General features: G+C 32.5%; 2 protein-coding genes and 1 long non-coding RNA gene across 6 annotated transcripts; 2 read left to right on the forward strand and 1 right to left on the reverse strand.

Annotated features, from left to right (window-relative positions):
• The first annotated feature begins 3,241 nt into the window (after nucleotides 1–3,241).
• On the forward strand, nucleotides 3,242–5,785 carry LOC125369723. Its single transcript, XR_007215408.1, has 2 exons — nucleotides 3,242–3,635; nucleotides 3,801–5,785. It is a non-coding gene; the product is annotated as an uncharacterized LOC125369723 (long non-coding RNA).
• Nucleotides 5,786–10,121: 4,336 nt separating this feature from the next.
• LOC8263431 lies at nucleotides 10,122–14,904 on the forward strand. 2 transcript variants are annotated; one of them, XM_002514712.4, is made up of 8 exons: nucleotides 10,122–10,288; nucleotides 11,193–11,487; nucleotides 11,916–11,987; nucleotides 12,848–12,912; nucleotides 13,280–13,436; nucleotides 13,753–13,830; nucleotides 13,912–14,001; nucleotides 14,194–14,904. In XM_002514712.4, exons 2-8 carry the CDS (start codon nucleotides 11,212–11,214, stop codon nucleotides 14,332–14,334), a joined length of 879 nt encoding a protein of 292 aa, XP_002514758.1. In that variant the 5' UTR covers nucleotides 10,122–10,288; nucleotides 11,193–11,211; the 3' UTR covers nucleotides 14,335–14,904. The 2 variants fall into 2 exon arrangements, with proteins under 2 accessions (XP_002514758.1, XP_015572078.1); XM_015716592.2 differs by having other exon boundaries at nucleotides 10,131–10,288; nucleotides 11,190–11,487.
• A 4,828-nt stretch (nucleotides 14,905–19,732) lies between these two features.
• Nucleotides 19,733–23,482, reverse strand: LOC8263433 (probable arabinosyltransferase ARAD1). 3 transcript variants are annotated; one of them, XM_002514714.4, is made up of 4 exons: nucleotides 23,011–23,482; nucleotides 21,296–22,778; nucleotides 20,046–20,487; nucleotides 19,733–19,916 (listed from the first exon to the last, which is right to left on the reverse strand). In XM_002514714.4, the coding sequence occupies exons 2-4, from the start codon at nucleotides 22,256–22,258 to the stop codon at nucleotides 19,813–19,815; spliced, it is 1,509 nt and encodes a 502-aa protein (XP_002514760.3). In that variant the 5' UTR covers nucleotides 22,259–22,778; nucleotides 23,011–23,482; the 3' UTR covers nucleotides 19,733–19,812. The 3 variants fall into 3 exon arrangements, with proteins under 3 accessions (XP_002514760.3, XP_015572093.2, XP_015572094.2); XM_015716607.3 differs by having other exon boundaries at nucleotides 21,296–22,788; XM_015716608.3 differs by having other exon boundaries at nucleotides 19,733–20,487; nucleotides 23,011–23,469.
• Nucleotides 23,483–25,947: the final 2,465 nt, after the last annotated feature.

Consider the following 25,947-nt stretch of genomic DNA (forward strand, 5'->3'; position numbering starts at 1 on the left):
ACTCCGTGGTAGTGAAACTGTTAGGGAGACCTATTGGTTACACAATGCTGAATAATCGTATTAAGGATCTTTGGCAACTTACATGGTACTTTAAAGTAATTGACCTTGATAATGGTTTCTTTCTTATTCAGTTAGCTCTTTAAGGAAGACCTTGTGAAGGCTATACTTGGAGGCCCTTGGACAATCATGGGACATTATCTTACAATTCAGTAATGGACCCTAGATTTTTGTGCTGTTACAGCCAATATAAAGTTCGTGGTTGCCTGGGTCCGTTTCCTTGACATGCCTGTCCAATATTATCAAGAGAGCATTGTTCATGCTATAGGTAATATAATTGGTTCTACTGTTAAAGTTGACATGAACACTCAACTTGCCAATCAGGACAAGTTTGCAAGAGTGGCGGTGGAGCTCAACTTTGCTAGACCTTTGATATCAAAATTCCATCTTGATGGCATTTCCTAAAATGTGGAATATGAGCATCTCCCGCAAATATGCTTTGATTGTGTTCGTGTAGGGCACAGCCAGATATTTTGTCCTTTTACAAAACGCCCGAACCAAGAGACGATTCGAGAGGATAAAAGTAATGAAGATGATGTTCAGAACCGGAATCCTACTTCGATTCATGATGAAAAGTCTTGTTATAGCCCCTGGATGGTTGCTGCTGGTCGGCCTCGAAATATTCAAAATAAGGAAAATAAGAAAAATAAACTAGTGATCAAGAAAGTTAATAGAAAAGAAAATTCGGGCTCGAGATTTGCTGCGTTGAATGTAGAGGGGGATGATTGTGAGAAGATCTTGACTGGAGCTTATCATGGGATTTGTGAACTCTAGAAATTAGGATATCAAAAGCAGGAAGAGAAAGAATTATTCCTAGAAATCAAACTCCTAAACAAGTTAATTCAAAAAAAAGAGTATGGTATTGGGAACCACGTGGGTAATAAGGAGGAAGGGGCTTGTCCTAGTGGTGTCTTTAAATTATTGAATATAGGTAGTACTAGGCATAATGGGCATGAGCCTACTACTAATGACTTTCCCAATGAGTTGGTCAATGCTAACACTCTTGATTTGCATCTTTTGAATCATATGCATGACCATAATAATTTAGTAATTTTATTTAATGCTTCGAAGCCACCTGACAAAAGCAAGAAGCGATCACATTCAACGAGTACTCCTAGATGAGGTAAAAAGTTTGAAGGTGTTTTCTCTGTTAGCAACTTATACTCTCTTCTTCTGGGGAGGTCTTAAGTACTATTGCTACCGGTGGTAAGGAAATTTATGGAGAGGGAGAGCACCAATTTGGAACTCTTCCATAAGATCTTTTCGGGTATTTTTTCTATTTTCTCTATGTTTATATTTATATCGATTATGATGTGGAATTGTCAATGAGCTGGCAATAATCGTTTTATCTTAGCTTTTAAAAGAGCTGAATAGAATGCACCGTCTTTCAATCTGGATCATTGTTGAGCCTAAGATTAGTGGCTCTTGAGTTTTTGATGTGATTAAGAAACTGGTTTTTCGTAATCAATATAAGGAGGAAGCTAGAGGCTTCTCTAGAGGAATTTGGATTCTCTGGGATGACCTTGTTACTTGTTACTGTTAACCTGATTGCCTCTAGTTCTCAATTTATCCACTTTAATTGGAAATCTTAAGCTGATATGGGTTATTGTATGACTTTCTATGGTAGTCATATTCCCCATATTCACACTCATCTTTGGTACGCCTTAAGGAACCTTCATCAATCTACCTATGATCATTGGGTTGTCATTAGCGATATTAACTCTTACCTTAGCATTGATGAGAAAATAGGAGGTGTGGCGGCCTCAACACCCAAATGTCGTGATTTTAAAGCTTGCATGGATGATTGTTAGTTGGTGGACTTGGGCTCTGTTGGTAACAGTTTCACATGGATTCAGGGTCGAGTTAGAGAAAGACTGGATCGAGTCATCTGCTCTATTAATTGGCGAACTCGCTTCCAAGAGGCTAACTTGTTTCACCTTCCAAGGATCAAGTTGGATCACTGCCCTGTTATTTTGAAGATTGTTGGCTCGAGACCTCCCACCTTTCCTAATCGGTCTTTCCGCTTGAAAGCGGCTTGGTTGACTCCCTCGAACTTTGAAGATTTTATTATCCAAAATTGGAATGAAAGTATGAGTCTTAATCGATCAATTAAGGACTTTGTTCCTAAGCTTAATCAATGGAATAAAGATGTTTTTGGCAACATTTTTATTAGAAAAAGAAAGTTCATGTCTAGAATGGAGGGTGTGGACAGGTTGCTAGATCAACAATATTCTTGGCATCATACTCAGCTTCGGGAGCGCATTTCCAAGTAGCTTAATAAGGTTCTTATGCAGGAAGAGATCCTTTAGTTTCAAAAAGCTAGGCAGAAATGGCTCTTACTTGATGACCGCAATACAAGCTACTTTCATGCTTTTACTATTATTTGGAGGAAAAGAAACAAGATTGAAGCTATTTTTTCTACCTCTAAGGACTGGATTAAAGATCAGGAGGTTATCATGAGAGAAGTAATCAATTATTATCGTATTCTCTACTCGAATGATGGGTTTATGAATGACGATACTCCTTTGCATAATGATTTTAGAGGGATAGACTTTACTACATGTACAGGTCTTCAGGATGCTATCACTTTGGAAGAAGTCAGGAAGGCTATTTTTGCTATGGGCCCCTATAAGGCCCTTGGCCCGGATGGTCTGTAGTCGATTTTCTTTCAGTTTCAATGGGATATAGTCAGGAGTTTGATCTTTAATTTGGTTCAGGAGTTCTTTAACTTGGGAGAGCTTGATCCTAAAGTGAATGAAACTTTAATCGTTCCTATTATAAAAGTTTCTAATCCAAAAGACTTGTCTCGGATGCACCCCATTAGCCTATGTAATGTGGCTTATAAGGCCATTACCAAGCTCATTGTCAATCGAATTAAGCCGCTTATTAACAATATTATTAGCGAGACTCAAAGCAGCTCTGTTCTTGGGCGTCAGATCACGAATAATATTGTCATTTAGTAAGAGAATGTTCATTCCTTCAAAAAATGGAAATAGAAACAAGGAGGTATGGTTATCAAAGGGACCTTGAGAAGGTTTATGATCACCTTAAATCGAGCTTTATCGAACAAACTCTTAATTTGCTTGGATTCCCTAATAGTCTAACAGATAGGATTATGTCTTGTGTTAGTTCTTCTAGTATGCGTGTTATTTGGAATGGCGAACTAACTAGAACGTTTTTTCCTAGCAGGAGGATTTGTCAAGGTGACCCACAGTTCCCTTATTTGTTCATTTTATGTATGGAGCGCCTCTCTCACTTGATTAATCTCGAAGTTGCCAACGATAATTGGAAGCCCATCACATTAAGCAAAGGTGGCCCTCCCATCTCGCACTTTTTCTTTGCTGACGACTTGCTTTTATTTGGTGAAGCATCAGTTGCTCAAGCTCAAGTAATTGAGAAAGTGTTGCATAAGTTCTGCATAGCCTCGGGTCAGCGGGTTAGCAACAGTAAAACCCGCATCTTCTTCTCTTAGAATTCGGATGGGTCTATTCCCAATGATATCTGTCACACCTTGAATTTTTCTAAAATCCAAGACTTGGGCAAATATCTTGGAGCTATGGTCTTTCACGATAGGGTTGGTAAGGACGCTTTAAAAGTGTTGTGGACAAAATTAAAAATAAACTCTTTGGATGGAAAATAAAAAAGCTTTCTTTGCTGGTAGAATTACCTTGGCTAAATTTGTGTTGCAAGCAATTCCTATTTATCCTATGCTAACAGCTAAATTTCCTATATTTTCTTGTCAGGCTAGTGATAGGATTGTGTAAGACTTTGTCTGGGACTCTACGACGGATAAAAGAAAGATGCATCTCCTAAGCTGGGAGAAGATCTGTGCCCCGAAATCTAAGGGCAGTCTAGGCCTTCGTAAAGCTATGGAGATTAACCATGTCTTGCTCATGAAACTAGGGTGGAATTTAATCTCGAAGCCTAATGCACTTTGGGTTCGAGTCCTCCTGAACAAGTACAACAAAAAGTCATATCCCTGATGTCTCCCTAATCCTAAACCAGGTTGCTCTAACATTTAGCGGGGTATATGTCATTCTTGGCCTCATGTCATGCACGGACTTTCTTGGAGCATTGGGAATGGGCAACAGGCTCGTTTTTGGATTGACGATTGGCTTGGAGGGTTTGGTCCATTGCTTGCTTATGCCACTCAAGAAATTCCAGGTGATGTCAAGTTTAAACCAATTTCTTTTTTTGTTTTTCTAATAGAAACTGGAATTAGAGTTGCTTTCATTCGTTGTTACCTTCCTTCGTTTGTTTAAGGCTAGATGCAGTTCTCCCCCCTTCGTGCAACAATGATGGAGATCTTGTTATATGGAACTTCTCAAAGTCTCTGATGTTTTCCGTCAGCTCAGCTCATGACCTACTCCATGGCGACATGCATTTGAATGATAATCCCCTCTAGAGTAACATTTGGAAATGGAAGGGTCCCCGACGAATAAGAGCATTCTTATTGCTCATGGCGCAAAATAGGCTGCCCGCTGCTGACTTATGCTTCAAGAGAAAGGTGGTTTCCTCCAACTCTTGTTCGCGATGTGGCACCATTAAGGAACCAACTGTTCATGCAGTTCGGGACTGCCCTTTTGTGCAACAAATTTGGAGACTTGTCATTCCTATGGAAATGTGGAACTGCTTTAATTCCCTTCCTCTGAAAGATTGGATTGATAGAAATTTAAAAAACAAGAGTCATATCATCCAGAATAAATATAGCTGGTACCTTGTGTTTGGAGTAGTTACTTGGCAGCTTTGGTTTTGGAGAAACCAATTTGTGTTTGATAATCTTTTTCATCTTACCAATGATCCTCTGTAGAAAATTCAGCAGAGATGTGATGAGATCTGTCGAGCTCAAGTAAGCTATGGTTCTCTTTGAATCCAAGCAAGAAATTCTGATAGTTTAAAAGCTCGTTAGCAACCCCCTACTGGTACGGTTAAACTTAACATTAATGGAGCTTGTGTTGAGTTTGGCGATAGAGCTGTTGCTGGGGGTGTCATTTGTGATGCCAATGGTTGCTGGTTGAAGGGCTTTACATTCAAAATTGGCAGTTGCTCTCCTTTGGACGCAGAGCTTTGGGGGCCCTTAGTGGTCTTGACATTGCTTGGAACCTTGGTTTTAGAAATATCACTCTTAAAATGGATCCTACTTTAGCAGTGGACTACATTTATAGGAGGAATACAGCTCATAATTCGCCAAAGAAATTGTTAAAAGAATTCATGGTCTTCTGTCCAGAGACATTGTATATTGCGTTCATGTGTTTCAGGAGGCAAATTCATGTGTATCAGGACTACCTCTGCCTTGAACTCTCATTCGAGTTTTTAGATGCTGGACAATCCTCCTGCTCAACTACTGTCATTTTTAATCTGAGATTCCTTAGACATCGCTAATAGCCATTTTACTTCTCATGTCTAATTTTCGTTTTACTTGGGACTGTGCCCCCTTTTCATACCAAAAAAAACCCTCTATTTTCTTTTCTCTCTCACCACCACTCTATCTCCTCTCTCACTCTAGTATCACCGCCAACTCTACTCAACTCAACATATACCCAAAATCAATCAGTGAATAAGCTCATCCTATTCTTATCCACTGTTTCTTTTTCTTTCTTATTTTTTTCTTTATTTTTAATCAACTATGCAACTAACTTTCTTGAAATAAGGTCCATTGTTGTGCAGCACATACAACCTTATTGTCTTTAACTGCTATGGCAAAATAATTTGCTTTATTATTGACCAATTAGCTTGCATGAATATATGACATCTTGTACATATATCCGTGTATATAAATATGAAAAATCATTATTCATCAAAAGAAACTTTCTTTATATAAAAAATCAAGCAAAGCAATTTGGGTTTTAAAAAAAATCAAAAAATTTTAGCTAGAGACCTATTTGATTTAAAGCTTGTGATCCCCTTTTTTTTTTTCTAAATCAAAGCTTCTGACCGAAGCTTGGACTCATTTTATTTTATGATTTGAAGCCTGTGATGATAGTGGAGACTGTCGATAGTGATGCGGCAAGTGGTAGAGGAGATGGCGATGGTGGTGGTGCTTTGATGCCGGAAAGTAGGGTGCTTCGATGATTACGTTGAAGCTTGAGATGAAGAAACAAATAAGGATGGTGGCGGAGACGACGTGAATGGCAGAAGAGATGGTGGTCGTAGTGATGCTTTAATGTGATGCTTTGTCTAAAACTAAAGGCATATATAAACTGATTTAAAGATCTAGAAAGAAAAAAAAAAGGATAATATTGAAGATGACATAGATAGGATGTTATTAAGTTGTCGATAATGAGTTCATTTGAAGAAGAGATGCATTTTATTTGAATAAAAATTGCTTTAATAGGTAACATGCTTTATTTCCGTTTTCTCGACTTTAACATATATGTTTTCTTTTATTTTTTTATTTTATTTTAATACTTTAAAATTATGATTTTCTTTTAGATTAAAAAAATGTTTAAATCTATTTTATAAAATTTATGGATTCACACATTGATAAGAATGTGTTTGCCTATGAAGAAGAAATACGGTTTCGGTAAACCTGATCTATCTATACTGTGTTTTTGGGCTGTCATAATGTGAGTTTCGACTTCCACTCGCCTCAACCGAAGACCGGGGGAAGTTTCTTTTTTCCAGAGTTGCAATTAATTATCCATTGCAAGGAATTCATTTTTACAGTAAATGTTCAATACCCAAGTAGGCCTAAAAGGTTATCATGATTAAATGCCTTTTGGGTCGTCTCAGACCTTTCGATTGGCCTTTATCTCTAAAAAACATCGAGACTTTTTACAAATAATTGAGAAAATTAATAAAAAAAATTTTTTTATTACAATTCACCAAGATCAAGAAGTCAATTCATCCAATCAAAAAAAAAGATTTTAAAAAAGATTATATGGAATTAGATATGAAAAAACATAGACATAATTCACTTTCTTGTCATTTCAGCATTTCACATGCCGTATTAAATTTTCAATTAAAGGAGAAATGTAAATTTAAAATCTTTTAAATGAATTTTTATTTAATTACGCTTAAAAATAATTTAAAAATATATATGCACCTCGTACTAAATATTAAATACAAAAATATATATTTTTTCAATAAAATTTTATATTAGAATATTTTTATAAATAAAATCCTATCTTTTAGTATTTTTGTGATTAAATATTTTTGCAAGTATGTTTATAATTATTTTATGTTTTATAACATTTATGAAAGATACAATTCAAATATCTAAGTAATTGCCTACCTCCTCTAATTATAATCCTAATGGTCAAAATAAAGTTATGTATGTAAGTTTAATCATGACGATATTTGTAAGAAAATTGAGGACTTATAGTATAGCTTCCGTGGGCGCCCGTGAATCAGCAAATGGATAGTGGAGATTTTCCAATTTGCTCTTTCCAAGTAGCACGCGCCACCCTTAATGACATGGTCTAGTGTAGGCCATAGTTCATCACGTGGACGTTACACCATAAATATAATTGAAATTAAATAAGTAACTTTTCAACCTAAATTATCATTGCGCAAATTTAGGAATTATATTAACTCCTGTTTGATTAATATGCTTTTAATTATTGACTAAATCGCATTATACAATCATTAATTTTAATATATTTCATTATAATCATCAATTTTATTCTTTTCTAAATTAGAAAACTGATCAAAAAATTAAATAACTAAGAAGAAAACTCAAAATAATCAAATAGAACGTAAAAATATTAGCCATATATTTGACAATTTTAAATACAAATTTATGAATTTAGTAAATCTACGAAGATATTTGAGGTTCACCTCATTAGTAATTTTAAAGAAGTTAAGAAACTAGCAATATGTAATTTAAAGAAAAGAAAATACGTGGCAAATTAGATATCATATGTTTGGTTTTTTAAATCTTTAAAATGAAAAACATAGAAAAAAATATGATTCTATTTTATTTCTTTTAAAGAATATTAAATTAACTACAGAATATAAGAAAATAATTAATTTATGAAAAGAATTAAAATATACATATTATTCTTTTTATTTCTTTATCTTTATAATAAAAAAAAATCTTTTTATATGATTTTTGACATTTCTATAAATTTTTTTACACTTTCACTTTCTTTTTTCTTGATTTTATAATGAGATTTATCTCTCTTTTTTTTTCTTTTACATGGTAGCTATATATTTAGTTTTTATGGTTATGGATCTTGTCAATCTCAAGTTAACTTTCAAATTTTTTATTTTATTTATTTTATGTGAGTGGTGGTTTTTTTGTCTTTATTTTAAGTATACATTGTCCTTTTGCTACTCTCAAATTATTTATTTTACATAAATATAAAAAAAAAAATTATATTTTAAAAGAAAACAGACAAATTTAACACATTTTTCTCCAATTCCTTAAATGATTATTTATTATATAATCAAATGAAAAGAAATTTTCCTCCCTTCAACACCCTTCCTTCCTTTAAAAATATCTTTCAATTCTCTCCCCACTCTTCTTTATTATCGTGGATGGTCCCATTTTACACAAGGATACTTATTCATAATTCACACCAAAATAGTTGGCAGCACTATAATAGGAATCATGAATCTTCGATATAAACTTGAAATGAATCTGAAAATAGATTTTAAAAAGAAAAAATCTCGAGCTGAGTATTTATTAAAAGTAATATTACATCTAATATAGAGATTTAATTTCATTTGAATAACGACAATTCATATAAAAATCATTTTAGAATTTATAATTTGATTCCGTCCTTTTCATGTATTTTTCTCATTTTAAATTATATGAATAAAAATATAAATAAATTTAAATTTCATACAAATAACATCAAAGACAATAAAAAATATTAAAATATCTAAAATGAAATATGAACAATACTAATAAAAATAAAATCTGAATAATTTATATTTACTAAACTATAATAAAACAAAATAAAAAGAACAATTGTAAATTTAAAACATGGTAGGCCTGAAATATTTTATAGAAAAAGTAAGAAAAATAGAGAAGACCGGTAGCTAGAAAAAAAGAGAATATGTTTGGCATATTTAAAAATAATTGGTTGGAAGCTTGCTGCTAATGGACTAAATCAAAGTTGGGGATTGAATAGTTTCATTGGATTTAAAGAATTGGACCCCTCAATATTGAGAGGCCAAAATGTCAATTGCAAACAACTGCCACATCAGCTAAAAAACTTCCAATAAGATAAATTCACAAACAAACAAAAAAATGAAAAAACTGGAAAATCAAAATATATATAAGTCAAACAAAAAATAATAAACTTTTTTCAATAATATAAGAGATTTCTAGACTAAAAATAGAAAGTTTTAATTCATTCCTGCGATGAAAATTTCATAAGTTTTTGTTTTTTTTTTTATAAAAAGAAGAATTTTACATTTTTAATATTTTATGATATTTTATCGGTTAATAAATTGTATCTATTTTTTATTACATGATTATGTATGGAAACCTCAATAATATTTGAATTACTATTTTTATCTTTTAAGTTCACTTTAATTAAATTTAGATTTTAACAGTTAAAAAAACATGAATTTCCTTTTCTTTTTCTTTTTTATCAAAATATATAAGAAATTCATGAACTCAGACTGAAAAAACTACATCTGAATAAAAGCAAAAGATGATTTACAATTAGGTCTACCGCTAACTTTGTTTTTATCCATTAGTATGCTTCCACGTATACCTCTCATTTTCCTTTATCCATTAGTTCGCCTCCACCGTAGAAATGATTCAATAACAATTGTTTTCTTTTAAATCAGGTGGGACACACGACGATGAGACTTTAAAAAATACGTGGCAGAATCCTATCGGACCTACAATCTATTTTAACTGGCGGTAATTCGGTAAAACCCGCCAAAAGGGACTCTGACAGGAGCCATGACGTGTCGACTCAAATTTGCAAAGACTTGTAATTTTCACTACAAGACATAAGTGCGACTTAGACCCCTAGCTTTAAACCAACATTACCAAAACCTAACCCCAAAAACCAAATTTAAAACACCTTCGTTTAAACCGGACCGGACAATTTCCCCTCTCTTTCGTTCCCTTCCCTTTTAATTTTATATATAACATTAAGTTATTAGCTACAAATTTTTGTCATTCAAATCAAAACAAAAGCTACGACGATAACAAGAGAGAGAAAAGAGAAAGAGAAAGCTTAGACTTTTTCTTCCATAAAGCTCAATACCCATTACCCAAAAGCGCGTTCTTCTTCTTCTTTTTTTCTTTGTTTAACATTTCCAGGTACATTTCGATCGCTTGTTCTTTTTTAATCTGTAATGGTATGCTTTCTATTGTTTTATTGTGATTTTGATTCCTGATTTTTTAGGGTTTTTGGTTCATGATTAAATTTCAATGGGTGTGAAATATCTGACGTTTTTCGTTTTGGGTTAGATTGTGATGGGAATATTTTGTTTTGTTTGTCTGATGATAAAGGAATTGAAGGAAGTTTATCTGATAGGAGAAAGGAATTGAAAGGGTTTTTTTTTTATTTATTTCTGCTTTTGTTCTGTTTCCTTTGAGAAAGTCTAAAACTTTTCTGAGAAAAAAAAAGTGTCTACTTGATTAATTGAATGGAATGTAGCTACGTGTTTTACACAGGTTAATGTGTTTGTTGTTGTTAGGATTGATTTTGGTTTTGACTTTATAGTATTTTCTTAATATCTTAGTAGGTGGATGAAACTTACTGAACAATAGAATTGCATGTTTTATTTGGGTTTGTTGCTCTTCTCATAGTGGGTTAGGTTTTTATGAGGATGAAGGACATGGGCTTTATACTTCAAACATAGAGATTATGAAAAGAAAAATATATGGAATTATGGAACTTCGCTTTCTATTATTCGCTCTACGACCTTGATAATCATAAAAGCACTGTACTGGAGACAAGTATTAAAGCTAGAGCACATACAACTGAGGTCTTGAGTCTTGATAATCTAGTGCAGGTTAAAAGATGATAATTCTGTATTTTATTGGTGAGAATTTGCATGAGAACACTTAAACTCTGATTCTCTGTCTTAGAAAAGAATGCACCATTGGGACTTACTTTTTTTATAACACTTTTATTACATGCCATATTGCATTTTATTTTGAATGTACTAGCTTGACGTTTGGACTCTGATAAGAAAATTATTATGATGTGGTGTAGCAGGATTTTTAATCAAATACCAATGAGTGATCAACTAGTTTTGTGTGCTGATCGTCTCATAACACCTGAAAGTTTGCAATCAATGGAAAAAGCTAAGGAGCCAGGATCTTCTGGGGAGTGTTCATCTTCCCATACTGCTGATCTACCCACTTGTGTAATTGATGTTGAGGGAGGGGGGGAACATGGTGTATCTGAAGAAGAAGAACCACTTCTGCAAACAATGGAATGTCGCATTTGCCAGGAGGAGGATAGCATTAATAATTTGGAGGCACCATGTGCCTGTAGTGGTAGTTTGAAGGTAGATATGATGTCCTTTTCTTTTCTATGGTTAAGATAATGGAATTTATATGGATTATTCTTTCCTGTCCCCTTCACCTATAATATTTTGAATCTCACTGTGAAGCAAAATGCCACTGTTCCATTTTGGAGCATTTCTCCAGTATTCCTTTTTCTGATTTTTGCCATCTCAATGTCATTTTCAAATAGATCTAGCACATGCATGCTTAGAGACGCTTATGTTCTCAGATTTAATTAGTTCTTGTTTTTGCTGTGCTCTAACAAGTTTTATGGGCATGAAATATGCACACTTTAGGTAAAAGGTTGACATATTCTCTCATGGGTTATACGATTAGAGAACTTCTGTTTTTTTCAGTACCTATGCATTTCATCTTTAATCTTATTACTTGATGGATTAATCACCAGCTTTGACAAGCTTTTCTTTTCCAGTTTGCCCACAGGAAATGTGTTCAGCGATGGTGCAACGAAAAAGGAGATATAACCTGTGAGATATGTCATCAGGTGTTGTATTTGACCATTTGTAATATATAGTTTTTGCTATTATCATGTTTGTCGATGATGGTTATATTAAGGTTCATTCCTACATGATATATTTTCAAGCTCTTGAAATTGCTGATATCCTTTCAATTCTCTCAAGTAGGCAGACTATGTTCTTTATCTATTTTTCGCTGTATGGAACTGCTAACAGAAAATTCTAGATTATGTGATCCGCTGGATTATTAATTTAGAAAACTTATTGCCTTTCATAATTAAGAGGTGTATTTCATTGTTGACTGGCATGATTATAACTGGGTCCCTGTTCGGTGCATTTTTGTTTTCAAGATTGTACTAGATACTAATTCTATATATTTACTAATTGGGAATGTACCTACACCAGCTCCTGTAGTTTAGCTGCATTTCTTATGATAGAAACATTGTTAGTCTTTTATATCTTTTAGGAAACAATTTTACACACATGAGGTGTTATGCATGCAAGCTTCATCTTGGTATTTATATCTCCTTCAGAGTCTGGCCTGCTCAAACTTGATTTTTGTACCAGTACAAGAATTTTGTCTAGGACTTGAAATTATTGCCCAATCTTCAGACAAGTATTTTAGAGATTTCGAAGGTCTTTAACGTCAAGTTAATAGTTGAGTCATGTTGTTTATAGTTTAGTGTGTTTTAATTATAGTAAGTGGGATTTGTAGTAAATGATGCATCTTTCGACACATTCTCAAGGACCTATATGATGGATGAGAATGTGATAAATACACTATTGTTAGTAGAGTTAAGATGAAACTATTCCATGTAAATATGATGTTGTTTTGGCTATGGGTTTTTCATTCACTAATTTCCATAGAAATGTGTCTTTCTGTTAACAGCCTTACCAACCTAATTACACTGCCTCACCACCTCTTCCATTAGAAGATACAGCAATTGATATCAGGTAACTTTTACATACACATGGCTCCTGATTTAATGTTATTATCAGATGATTGTTGTTGTTAGATTTTGAATTATTTGTAGGTACTAATATATTATGTTAACATATGTACCTTCTTTATCTAACTTCAATATGTTGGATACCTTTTCTGTGTGCTACTCCCTAAACTTAGTGTATTTGCACTAATTGTTTTTCAGTTCAATTATTTGGATTTTGGAGAAATTATGTTCACTTGTGGTTATTGGCATTAGAATTTTCTTGTGGATTACTGTTGAGACTTGAGACTTGAGGGTGTTGCTATCTGCAGTATGGATATGATGTACTATTTTTGAATGGTTCTTTATCTCCATTTCTGATTCTTTTTCCACAGTGAGGGTTGGACTATTGCTGGGACTCCTTTGGATTTGCACGATCCTCGAATTTTGGCTATGGCTGCAGCAGAGCGTCATTTTTTGGAGGCTGAATATGATGAATATGCTGATTCCAGTGCTAGTGGAGCTGCATTTTGCCGTTCTGCTGCTTTAATTGTAAGCTGTAAATCTCTTCAAATCATGTTAGCTTTTAAACTGCGTGGGAACGCTAATCTCACTGGAACCTCCTATTATTCATGACACTAGTCTAAAGAATGTATACCAACACAATGTGACGCATGTTAATCTGATGGTGTGTGGAGAGATCTGTCACGTTCTGCTGAATAATGACTGTATTTGGGGTGGTTAGGTTTCCTTCTATTTTGGTTTCTGTAAACAGTTAGCTATGTGCATTTTCTGTTGCTGAATAAGAAAAATAGAGGTCGTACTTTAAATCGCCTTGTATTTTTTACCATCTGCGCTATTTTGGCAGCTAATGGCTCTTCTGCTCCTGAGGCATGCTATGTCTCTTACTGGAGATAGTGATGAAGATGCTTCTACGTTTTTCTCTGTAAGCAGATGTCAGCTTTCTATTTTCATCATGCATGCATACATATTTAGATGCTAGATTTTTATTGTTTGTACTTGGCAGCTTTTCCTGATACGGGCTGCTGGATTTCTTCTCCCATGTTACATCATGGCCTGGGCCATCAGCATATTGCAGAGACGAAGGCAAAGACAGGTTGGTACTTGATTTCATAATTTCTTCTGTGTATTTTTTCACTTCTCGCCAAATAGGAAAAAGTAAAAGAAAATCTTTGCCGATGAGATTGTTTTGCATATATATTTGCGAGATTTTAAGGTGTTAATATACTTTATTATTCTCTAACACTGCATGGTTAATTTATTTGTATTCCTCTATTGTATGAAACAGGAAGCAGCAGCACTTGCAGCTACTGAGGTTGCATTCATGCTACAGGCAGGTCAACGACGGGGATTGCAATTCACAATTGCACCTGGACTTGCAGTGAATCCTCACCAAGCTGCAACTCCACAGCAAGAGCCACTTCAATGATGAAATGAATGGGGATGCTAGTACAGAAGCATGAGTGATCATCTTACTTGTGCTTTGTATCTCTAATTGGGTTTATGTTGAAAACTCGTATTTTCACATTATTTCTGACGTGTGTGTACATAAATCTTTGATCACACAGCCGGATTTGTGTTGCTTGAGAAACTTTGTAAGTGGGAGAGCTATAGTCTTCCAATGAACATATCATCAAGATCTTCTCAAGTTTTGTTGTGAATGGCGGTCTGCATGATTCTTCATGCATGCATTACTATGTATTTGTCTGTCCATCTTGTATACAGAAACCAGCGGATATTGTTTGAGTGCAGAGGTATTATTAATTCAATATAGCTCGGGCGCGCATGCACACACACTATCAGGTTTCTCATGTGGCCAATAAGAAGGCTGGCCTTCAGTTCCTTTCTCTAATCCAAGCATTGTTGAAGTAATATACTAGTCTGTATGTTGTACTGTCATGGTAATTACCATCGATGTATGGGAGTGTTAATGGTATAAATGTTATTACCATGTTCTAATTGCCAATCTTAGTCGATAAGGTATGGTGATTTCTTGTTATATTTATTTTCTTTTTCTGTTTAGATGCATTTGTCATTTGGCAGATAGATCAGTGGATCGATAGTTTCGGTAAATATGGATTTTTGTTGATCCGAATTTGGGATAGAGTGGACGCTTCAACTGTCATTTGTCAGTTTGAAGAAATGACTTGCCTCCCACAATTGAGGCCGGCTCCCGCCAATTTGTCTATGGATAGGGAGAGTATGATGATGCTTTTACAAGTGAAAGGGTCCCAATTGAGAACTGGTTTCAGAGCAATCCTCCAATTTCTGGCTATTTTAAATTGGTTCAAAACCTGGCATAGGTTCCTCTTCACATATATGTAAGGCTGTCCCGTTTTGGTCGCCATTCTATCCTCTGATGTTCCTTTTCTGAAAATATATAGATAATCTATCTTCTTTGTTAAAATGAGATATGAAAATTATGCCTTTTCGGTTTACTAATAAAAATATATCACGGTTTTTTCTTTTTATATATTTTAAGATTTTATATGATCATATTCTAATTTTTATCAGTGATCATCATTTTTTCTTAAAAACTTGTCCAAATTTCTAGTAAGGGTAATGTAATGTGCTGCATACTTTCTTTCTTTTTTTCTTTTTTCTTTTTGAACTAAAGAACATAATTGAGATTTTGATTAAACGTACTCCTTAAAGAACATGCGAATTCAAAATGAAAAATGTTCTTAATTCTAAAGTTTTAGAGTTACTAAAACACTGTCATTTTGGTCACCAAACAAGCAAGGGTCCTGTCCTCAACATAGCTTCCACTCAGGAAAACGCTGCCGTCACCCTCTAGTCTCTTCCACAAAATTTGCTATTAACGTACGAAAATTAATTAAAGGGTTGCAAGATATATGTTTAGTAGTACTAATCCCCAGAAAGGTCATCAGTAATTCTTTTTTATTTTTCTTAAAAATCAATAATTCAAACAAGTAAACTGGGATGAGGTTAGTGCAGGATGAGATTTTCTGCCTAATTTTGGCTAAAGATGGAACAGTAGGGTGAGACGTATCCGTTGGTACTATCCGAATGGAACATATGAAATTCCAGGCTTTTTTCTGTCTTTGTATTGCAAGTGCACAAAAATAACTTCAAAACAAGTGAATTGGCAAGGAACAAAGATAATAGAAAGAAAAAGAGCAGTGAGGGTGTCAACTCAACGTTCAAATTGTAACAGCGAAGAGTGATTTTGGAAAGCAACTACTCATTGATTCATCATTTCTTTGCTCTTTTTTCATTTTTCTTTAACTTTAATGATGTGGTGCTAAAAGGAGAATGCCCGTCATTGGAGCATCCGAGCAAGCAAGCTTCTTACATGTCTTCTATAACTTGCAATACGATTGTATCATCTTCCTTTTTCCTTCTCTTTTTCTTTCTTGCTTTCTTTCTTTTTTCCTTCTACTTCTCCACATACCACTTTTTAAACTTCTTGTTTACTTGTTTAGATGAGCATATTCTCCCTTCCCTAATTTTTATTGATTGACCATATGATTAGCATGTCATTTCTGTTTTAAGTATTCACTTTCCACTCGCGTCATTTGTTACTTCAAATTCTGCATCTCATTATATCTAGTTACTCCTGAATAGCTCAGTGATTCGGCTTGTTAAAGGCTCACTAAAGATACGAGTAAATATATAAATGAGGAAATTCTTGTCTAATTTTAAATTTGGTTGCCAACCCTGAGCAATGATCAGTTTAGCTTATCAGCGAATCGATTACTAGATCTATATAATTCATAATAAAGTAAAGTTTATCAGTTTATCGCTGTTTTTCCTTTTCAAATTTAAGTATCGAAGAATTATATCCACATTTCCCATGGTTATACTAAAATCTTATATATTTAAATATGTTTTGTTAAATTCATCAGCTTTTCTTTTTGAATGATTTCCAAAATATTTATTCTCAATATATATTTCTTAGGGTTTGATCGTGGATTTTAGATAATTATACATGGTCGAAGGTTTAATTTATTTAGTGAATTTTAAGTTTAAATTTGAACTTATTTAATTGAACAAATTAAACTTAAATATACTATTAACATGGTTTATTTGTAGTCCTGTTGACATGACATTATTTGTCCGGCCACCAGCATACTATGCTCATAGTATAAACGGTTCTTTAAAACTGTTAATATAACAAAATGGTATGACTAGATTCTAATAATCTTTCCGCCCTTCGTGATTCGACAGAATTCTATGATTTTTATATTTGCCATTGTCCATTCTAATAATTAAAAGATAATGCTAAACTAAGAAAATTATAGCATGAATATGATTAATAATTTTAGGCCTTAATATCAAATTGATTTTATTATCTTTATAGTAATTTTTTTAATTCTTTTATAATAAAAAAAATTAAAAAAAAATTCAATTCTTTTATAATACGACGACATATTTGGAAGTAGGAGAATCTTCACATTAAGCAGGGGTAGATATCATGAATTTACGAGTGTTATATGGTCAATATATAAATGAGTGTCCTCGATGTACAAGAATCTGCACTTTTCGATTAATATAGGGAGAGAGATATGGTCTTTATTGATAAACGGGAAACATGAACAAAAAGCCTCAGAATGGCAAATATGAAGAACCTTGATTGAGTGTTTTCTTTGGAAGTTTGAACAGAGAGTGCTTAGGGTTGGGCAATCCAAAGATATAGAGAGCTAATTAAGAAAAGCATAAAGGGAAAACCCAATTAGCACAACGAATCAAGACTTATTTTTCTTTTAATATTTATATATAATTCTTATTTAAAATTTTTGCATGGAGAGAAGAGCTTGGAATTCTAAAGTTGGCTATAGCATAAAGTAAGTTCTTGTTTTTTTTTTTTTTTTTTTAAAATTTTTGGGGAGAAGTTGCTATTCCCTCTCTCTCTTCCCTATCAACATCTCTACTTTTAATGGCTTTCTTGCTACATATGAACTGTAGTATTCTGTAAACATGTAGCAGCAGCAGCTGGCTCATGGCTTGCTTCTAGCTGCTATAACCCAATTTGGCTCGTTCCAATTCTGCTCCTATGCAACAAATACAGGAGACACAATCCGACAACTGCATGCTTTATTATTAGTTGTTCTCTTTTTTTCTTTTTAAATATACCGAAATAAAATAACCATTTTTTAATCCAAAAACAACCGTGTTTTATTGAATGATAACTATATATATATATATATATTTTAAATTATTCATAAAAAACATAATGTTACACAGCTTGAGCTAGATTCATCGACTGAAATCATAAATAATGTAGAACAAATCTCCCAGCTTGAGCTAGATTGGCCTGCAGTATGAGCCAACAGCGCTAGTAAAAGCAAAAATGATATGTCAGGATGGTCGGATGACAGGGCAAGTCGGCTATAGAATTAAATTGAATAGAGTCTATACCTTGGTCATGGTTTGGTAAAAAAGGGCAAGGCGAATGATAAGGAAATGTGGGGAAACTAAAATGAAAAGATACTTATCTTCCCAAGGATATTGTTCCAACTGCAACTTTTTGTTCAAACCTGTCAGAGTCTTCTAAAACAACCTTATATATGTATTTGCTTTCATAACAGGCTTATGATTGGGGTGAATCGATAGCCTTCCCTACATGTTCTGGGCCCTCTCCTTGTATGCTGCTTTATGGTTCTTTTAGCATTCCAAATCCCATAAAAGGATAAATCCTAGGCTTACTCCTATAGACATAAGGCTTAGAATATAGAGGAAGAGTTCGTTCTGAGACACACCGTTCATACTTCTCATATTATTGCTGCAAAAACAAGGAATCTTTACCTTCGTTCCTTTGTTTCTTGCAGGACACTTACAAACATGGGCTTTTTAGTTCACAGGGGGTTTCTTCTTCTTCTTTGTATTGGGTACTTATCTTTTCAACCTGAGAAGGTTTCTAGCCTGACAAGCATTGATCTTGCCCTCAGATTGAAGCAGGAGCTATTACCAGTTGCTCAAAATTCGCGAATGTTAACCACTGTTGCGCTAGACGATTTGCAGACATTCACAAGTTCTGCGCCAGCGCCTTCAATGGTGTTTGATCCGAATCAATCTAACAAAAGAACGGTTCGAAAAGGATCAGATCCTATCCACAACAGATGTTGACAGGTTAAAGCTGATAGGCAAGTGGAAAATGTTGTTTTTTCAAGCAAAGGAGGTGATGGCTTGACGCTATAACTGATGCCAAAAAGAAATATGACGAAGGGAGGAGCTTCACGATTTGAGTTTGTTGGATTTCTACATTTTTTAAATTTGTTTTAGTCAAAGATTCTTCTTCTTCTTTTTCCTTCTTTTTTTTGAGTGAGCTGAAGAATAGCAGTTACTGGCCAGCATCATCTCTATATTGTATAGACTTAGGTCCTTAATCCACCATAGCTGAATACATTAAAGATGATAATGCTGGCTCGCCTACACGAAACATAGTTTTTTTTTTTCTTAATTTTCTCCACAAGAGTATGTACTTTATATGTGGCCTTAGTTGTATTTTACGATGATATACTTGGCCTTAGTTGTATTTTACGATGATATACTTACCATTGCAATTTTTTCTTCTAGCTACTTAGGTTGTTACTCTCTTTGCTAAAGAACCTCATGGTGCATAACCTGTTCAAGACACTCTGTCGACCAGTTTATAGTTTTTGTGCTGTTTCTTCTCTTGTGATTTGGCTAGATTAATACATATGTAATGGACAGCGAGAATATGAGCATGTTTTTTCACAAAGATCCTCATTCAACAGCTAAAAGAATGTGTTTATTATGTGTATTTTCTCTCAGAATGGTTGCAAAACAATTAGATGCAATTTCCAGAAATGAATTCGTAAGTCTCATAAAAAAGTGCTCTGTAAACAGAATCCTATAAAGGTGATTGCCATTTAATGTGGGATAAAGATATTGTCTGCAAATATACCGGCAAAAACAAGAGTCAAAAAGAACTATAGATAATAAATGCCCTTACAGATCTTCTGCAAAAGCCTAAGCTTGTATCTTCTCCAAAAACCACACCCAGCAAAAAAGATCCACCAGGCTCTGCGCATGTAAGACCAAAAATAGAAAAATCAAGTTTTCCCATGGTCGTTTGTCAATTTAATCACTGAATTTCAAATCTGCTATATCTGTTCCTCCTGTGAATTGTGAGTTGCACTGGAGATAGCTTACGTGATACTGCCTGCCAGATCATATCCACAGCATCACCAGACTGGGATGGATACTGATATTCAAAATGTGGTGCAATTTCTTTTAGTCTTTCCCACATCATGGTCCACTTGTCTCGATCAATACTTTGAAGAAGGTTCAGCAGGTACCCTTCTTTAACAGCATCAGATGCGCGCACAAATACACTGAATTCCGAGTAGTCTAAGACATCTTCAAATGGTAGCTCAATGTCATCACTAATTATCACAGGAACACAGTGACTCACAATGGCATCAAAGAGGCGATTTGAGGATGGGGTATCACCGGCAATATTCAGGCAGAACTTAGATGAGGCCATCCCTTGGCCTGCTTTGTTGACTCCATTCTTTCGAACAGTTCCAAATGTAAAATGTACATCTTTCTCATCTTTTAGAAGGTAATATAATTCTTGGCGAATAATTCCTCCCTGAAAGGGAAGTGACAACAAACAGAAAATCAGATTGCTGGTAGTAAGATATATATGACTTTCCCTATATAAGCAGCGAAACTTTTTCTAAAATTAAATGCAAGGTAATTTGACGAAAGGAAGGGAAGTAGAAAAAAGCAATGGTCTAATACAGGAACAGAAAAGAAAAAAAAGAAAGTTAACTGGCATTGCAGATATATATTATAACAACTGTTACATCTCTGTTGGGTAGTACAATAATGAACATTTGACTGCAGTCTTAGGATTAAAAATTTATTGATCACTGGAATTGGCTATCTTTCAATTTCTTGATCAGATTGGCTATCATCCCATTTTGAACGAAGACAATGCATGCTTATCCTCTTTTGTTGAACATATGGATGTAATTTTGGCCTGTCTGAAGGTTGGTACTGTTAAGAAGCTCTTCATATTTGAGCCAAAGGGAATATAGGAATAACCTAAGTATTTCATCCAGGTCAGTAATTGCAACCTTTTGGTGCAAGGAATAATCATGTTAAGATGATAACAGGACCTAAAAGAATATAAGAAACAAGTGCCATTCTATTATTATATCGATAGAGGAAAATAATCAGAACAGCTCCTATCAGCATCACTTAGAGAGCAAAAAACCAACTTGAAAAAAAGCATTGTGATAATTTAAGCAGTGATGCATTTTATCAATCAACCTAGACATTTTGGTGATGAGACTCCATTTTCATAGCATACATAAGTCTGTTAAAAATAGATGCATAATTTTAGGATATAAATACATCTAAGGATCTTAACACTTCACAGGAAGAGAACTTACATCCTTTCTATATATTGCTCCTTGGAAAAACACTAATATGGGACGCTCCTCAAATTGAGCTGATTCACCACTTGGAATGGTCCTCACAACATGCTTGTAAGGAGCAATTACATCCTTTTTAAGATTTGCAATTTCGACTGGGTATCTCCCAAAATCTGCAAGCACAAACATGGCAGCGCCCAGCATTTTTCTAGCATCCAACATGCTATTTGGATGGTGGGCCACAATCAAATGATCCCTTCCCCCAGATCGCTTCCATTCATCCTGACCCATCAAAAACTCTACCAGTCTATTCTGCAACATTTTATTCATGCTAACTTTCCCTTTACCATGAAGCTTAGAATGTCGGTTGTAACTCAGAGAGGAGAAATATGGCACAAAAATAATATCTGCTTGACTGGAATTATCCACTCTGACTGCACCACAAGGTCTGACCACCTTTGGTCTGTTTGATGCCAGAAGATCAAGGGTCAGCCAGTACTCTATACTGTGCTGTAAATTCAACCCACCAGGGTATAGTGGGATATGGTCAAGGTCATCAACATTTGGCCATATTTGATTTGCTTTTCCTTTCCAACCCAATAACCCAAAGTGAAACTCAGGCGGCATGTCATACATATAGACCTTTAAGAGACCTTGATTTGGATTACATGTATTCCCTATGTGCTTTCCAGAAGCAGCCACTTCAAAATTTGAACAATTCTCCCCTCCACTTCTCATTGATGATCTAGTATCTTGCGATGGCTTAGAAGAGAAGAAAGGAAATTTGCCAAGTTCATTTTTGACATTGGATTTCAAGTAAATTGATGTACTATTAACAAGAATAAGCTTGATAACAGAACTGGGTAGGAAAGAAGTACTGCTAAGTTGAAGAAGGGACATAGAGAAAATGATGAAAAGAAACATAGAAATGGGAATCAAGAAGAAAAGAAACCTTGAAGAAAGCCTACTTTTCTCAGACATTGATGGAAATTAGACAAACAAGGTTTATCCAATTTAAAATTTTAGCAGAGTCACAAGAGTAGGACACAAAACCAAGTAAAGCAATTAAAGTTACTTTCTGAATAGAAGAAAGGTTTAGCAAAGATCTCCTATACACAATTCAAATCTTTCTAGCTCCAAATGTATCAATTTAGAAGGTAAGTTATTGAAGAAACAGGCCTTTCATTTCTATGCATTAACAAGACCAACTTTCTTTCCACAAACATGACCATCTCCAAAATAAAGGTTAAACCCCAAAATAATGGCTAAACCCGAATTTCTATCCTTAAACCCTCAGGATTCTGAGAAGAACTCAAGTACTCATCAAATTATATGCTGCTACAAACATCAATGAACTTAATTTCCAGCAGCCACCAACTCTCTTCAGAACAAGAAGAGGGAAAGAAAAAGAAGTCTTATTTCTTCCTGTAGACTTGCTCAATGCTTATCTCCTCTGAAGTTCTTACTCACGATTCTCTCAAAAGGACAAAAACTTTACCATCTGCAAACAACTTAATAAAAGAACATTAAAAAATATTGTATTTTTCAGCTCAATTAAGTATTTTTTTCTTATCTATAGACAGCCAAAGACAATCCTAAACAACCAATCACATAGAAAAAAGAAAAAAGAAAGGAGTAAAACTAATAAAAAAATCCAATTTTTTATCACCCGGGTGTGCAAGATAAATGATTCTTTTAAACTGGGTCGATGAGAGGAAGCAAGAAAAGATTACCTGATAATCAACTAGGTTTTCAAGACTCCATTGCCAGCAAGCACCTTCTGGAAACTGTGCAACGCTGAGTGGGAAGCATGTCTCCGAAATACCGAAGGTCCAAAGTCTTTCATCATAGTATATATACCTCCGATTTCATTTTAACTTACATGAAAGCGATTACCTACAATCAACTAAAGAATTCTCTTTTTGAGAAAAAGAATGATGCCTTTGGTTTTCATGATCATGGCACAAGTGTAGAGGAGAAGAGAGAAAAGAGTAGATACATGAAACTTTTCTCGTGTCCTACAGACAAGTATGACTTTTTTTTTTTTTTGAATTATTACTGATAAAGTGTTTGAAACTTTACTCTTTCGAAGGAAACCCCTACTCATCTTTTATGTTCCCAAAAAAGTAATTATTTTTATAAATTAGATCTACTATCTGGAAGAATACAAATACACATACTAACATGTCTTCATTTAAGCATTAATTAGACGAATTCCCGCGCTCCTGGCAGAGTTAAATTATTATTAAAATAAAATTAAATAATTTTAATAATTTATCTATATAAATATTATTGAAATATAATAAAATATTAGATAACTATATATCATAAATTATCAGTTACTAAATTTTATTATAATTAGTGCTCTATAAATTATTGAAAATATTGATATTTGATAATTTCTGTTTCTGCTTTAGTATTATTTTTTAAAATAAAATATTTGAAAGTAATTAAGAAAAGTCTAAAAAATTTAATTTTATATAGTTAAAAGTGAAGGAGATAGTAATACGGATAAACCAATTTAATTAAAGCATTAAGAGAAAAAATAAAAAATAATATATTAAAAAAGACACACCAAATCAAAAGAAATATCTTCAAATAATAAAAAAAGTGTAATGTAAGAAAAACAAACTATCTTAAAATATGTGATATTAAACTTTAAAAAATATATTAAAATGTATAAAAATGATTTTAGAAAATAAAGAAATATATTTTAAAAAAAAATACCTCTTAAAATACTCTTTTTATATAGAGCAACTACTGATTTGAATTTAACATAAAAAAAATTAAAAAGGATAAAGATAAATTTATTTGTTCATAAAAAAAATAACAAATAAAAATAATGAAATTGAGTTGAAGGATATAATATTAGCTTGTAAATAAAATAAAATAAATGGCAAAAAGAGAAAAATCAATAAATAAAATATGAGAATTAAATTTTTTTATTTTCTTAGAAATAAAAAAATAAGAGTTAAAAATAAAATTTATAAGTTATATATAAAAAATGCCAAGTTTTCCTATGAGTTTTTATGTGGTAAGATTTTATAAAGCCATTTTATATTATTTTCTAATGAGAAAATGACACATGACACATTTATAAAAATATTAACTTATAAATATTTATAAAAGAATTAATATGATCTTAAATAATGCTAATAATGAATATGATATTTTTATTTATTTAAATATAAGATTATTATATTCTTAAAATAATTAGAATAAGTATAATAATTAGTAAAGGTACTACATAAATCTTATTATCTTTCTAATAAAATATATATTTACATTCATATATATAATTAATAAAATAATAAAAGAATAGGAATCTAAATTTGGATCATAAAAATAGTTAAAAGAAATTTGTGACATATTGAAGAATTTATTAGTCCAATATAATAAATAGAAAAAAATTTAATCTCAAAAAAATAATAACAAAAGAATAAACAGAAAAAGTTATAGTAATCTTATTTATTAAATATTTATTATATAAATATATGAGAATTTATTAGTGCAATAAATATATAAAGAGTTAAAATTGATAAGTATATTTTTCTCATATTTATTTATTTTAGCATATAAAAAATAAAAAATTTATTAAAAATATATTATATTTTTTATAAAAATACTAATATATATATATATAAAAATAAAAGTATCATAAAATAAAATAAAAATTTATTTTTATACTAAAATAATTATAAATTGAATTATATAATATATAATAGAATATTTAAATATAAAATAAATAAATAATCATGGAATGGTGTGAGTAAAGTGCTAGTAGTTATATATGAAAAAAAAATAATAATAAAAAAAAGTTAAAAAATTTAGATGCAATATCAATGAAAGAACTAAAAAATCTAGGTAAAATAAAATTTCTTAAATACATCTTTTTAAGAAAAGAAAGAGAGAACTTAAGATAAAAAGAAATGATTTATAAGAATGATTTATGTAAACTAAGAAAAATGCTTTAAAAATAGATAAAAAAAAACTATGTAGGAAAGAGAAAACACATAAAGCTAAAAGTTTAGGTGAAATGAAATATCTTAAATACCTTTTTTTAAGAGAAGAAAGAGAGAACTTGAGAGAACAAGAAATAATCTATAAAAATAATTCATATAAATAAAAAGAAATACCTTAAAAAATAGAAAAAAACCATGTAAAAAAGAAAAATATATATTTAAAGCATTACTTTCATATATATACTAGTTTTTATGCCTGCCTATCAGACGGATTGTTTTATAACGACTTACATAAGAATCAATTATTATATTCTATATTTAATTTTATTTATTATTTAATTAGAGATGAATGTCCAATAAAAAAATAGAAAAATATAAAGTAATAGTAGAATAAAGAATTGAAAAATGATAGGATTACAAAACAAATCAAAAGAAATATCTTCAAATAATAGAAAACGTGTAATGTAAGAAAAAAAAAACTATTTTAAAATATGTGATATTAAACTTCAAAAAATATATCAAAATGTATAAAAATAACTTTAGAAAATAAAGAAATATATTTAAAAAAAGAAAATATCTCTTAAAATACTCTTTTTATATAGAGCAACTACTGATTTGAATTTAACTAACTTAGCATAAAAAAAATTAAAAAGGATAAAGATAAATTTATTTGTTCATAAAAAAATAACAAATAAAAATAATGAAATT

This window comes from Ricinus communis, chromosome 4, assembly GCF_019578655.1.
Source record: "Ricinus communis isolate WT05 ecotype wild-type chromosome 4, ASM1957865v1, whole genome shotgun sequence".
In the NCBI taxonomy this organism is placed as follows: Eukaryota; Viridiplantae; Streptophyta; class Magnoliopsida; order Malpighiales; family Euphorbiaceae; genus Ricinus; species Ricinus communis.

Excerpts from the sequence above, each read along its gene's own strand:
- LOC8263433 (XM_002514714.4), bottom strand. The coding sequence starts at position 22,258 with ATGTCTGAGAAAAGTAGGCTTTCTTCAAGGTTTCTTTTCTTCTTGATT. Across the intron at positions 20,488-21,295 it reads GAGCAATATATAGAAAGGAT|GGAGGAATTATTCGCCAAGA; the intron begins GTAAGTTCTCTT and ends CTTCCCTTTCAG. Across the intron at positions 19,917-20,045 it reads GATCTGGCAGGCAGTATCAC|AGCCTGGTGGATCTTTTTTG; the intron begins GTAAGCTATCTC and ends TTACATGCGCAG.
- LOC8263431 (XM_002514712.4), top strand. The coding sequence starts at position 11,212 with ATGAGTGATCAACTAGTTTTGTGTGCTGATCGTCTCATAACACCTGAA. Across the intron at positions 11,988-12,847 it reads CCTGTGAGATATGTCATCAG|CCTTACCAACCTAATTACAC; the intron begins GTGTTGTATTTG and ends TTCTGTTAACAG. Across the intron at positions 13,831-13,911 it reads ATGCTTCTACGTTTTTCTCT|CTTTTCCTGATACGGGCTGC; the intron begins GTAAGCAGATGT and ends TGTACTTGGCAG.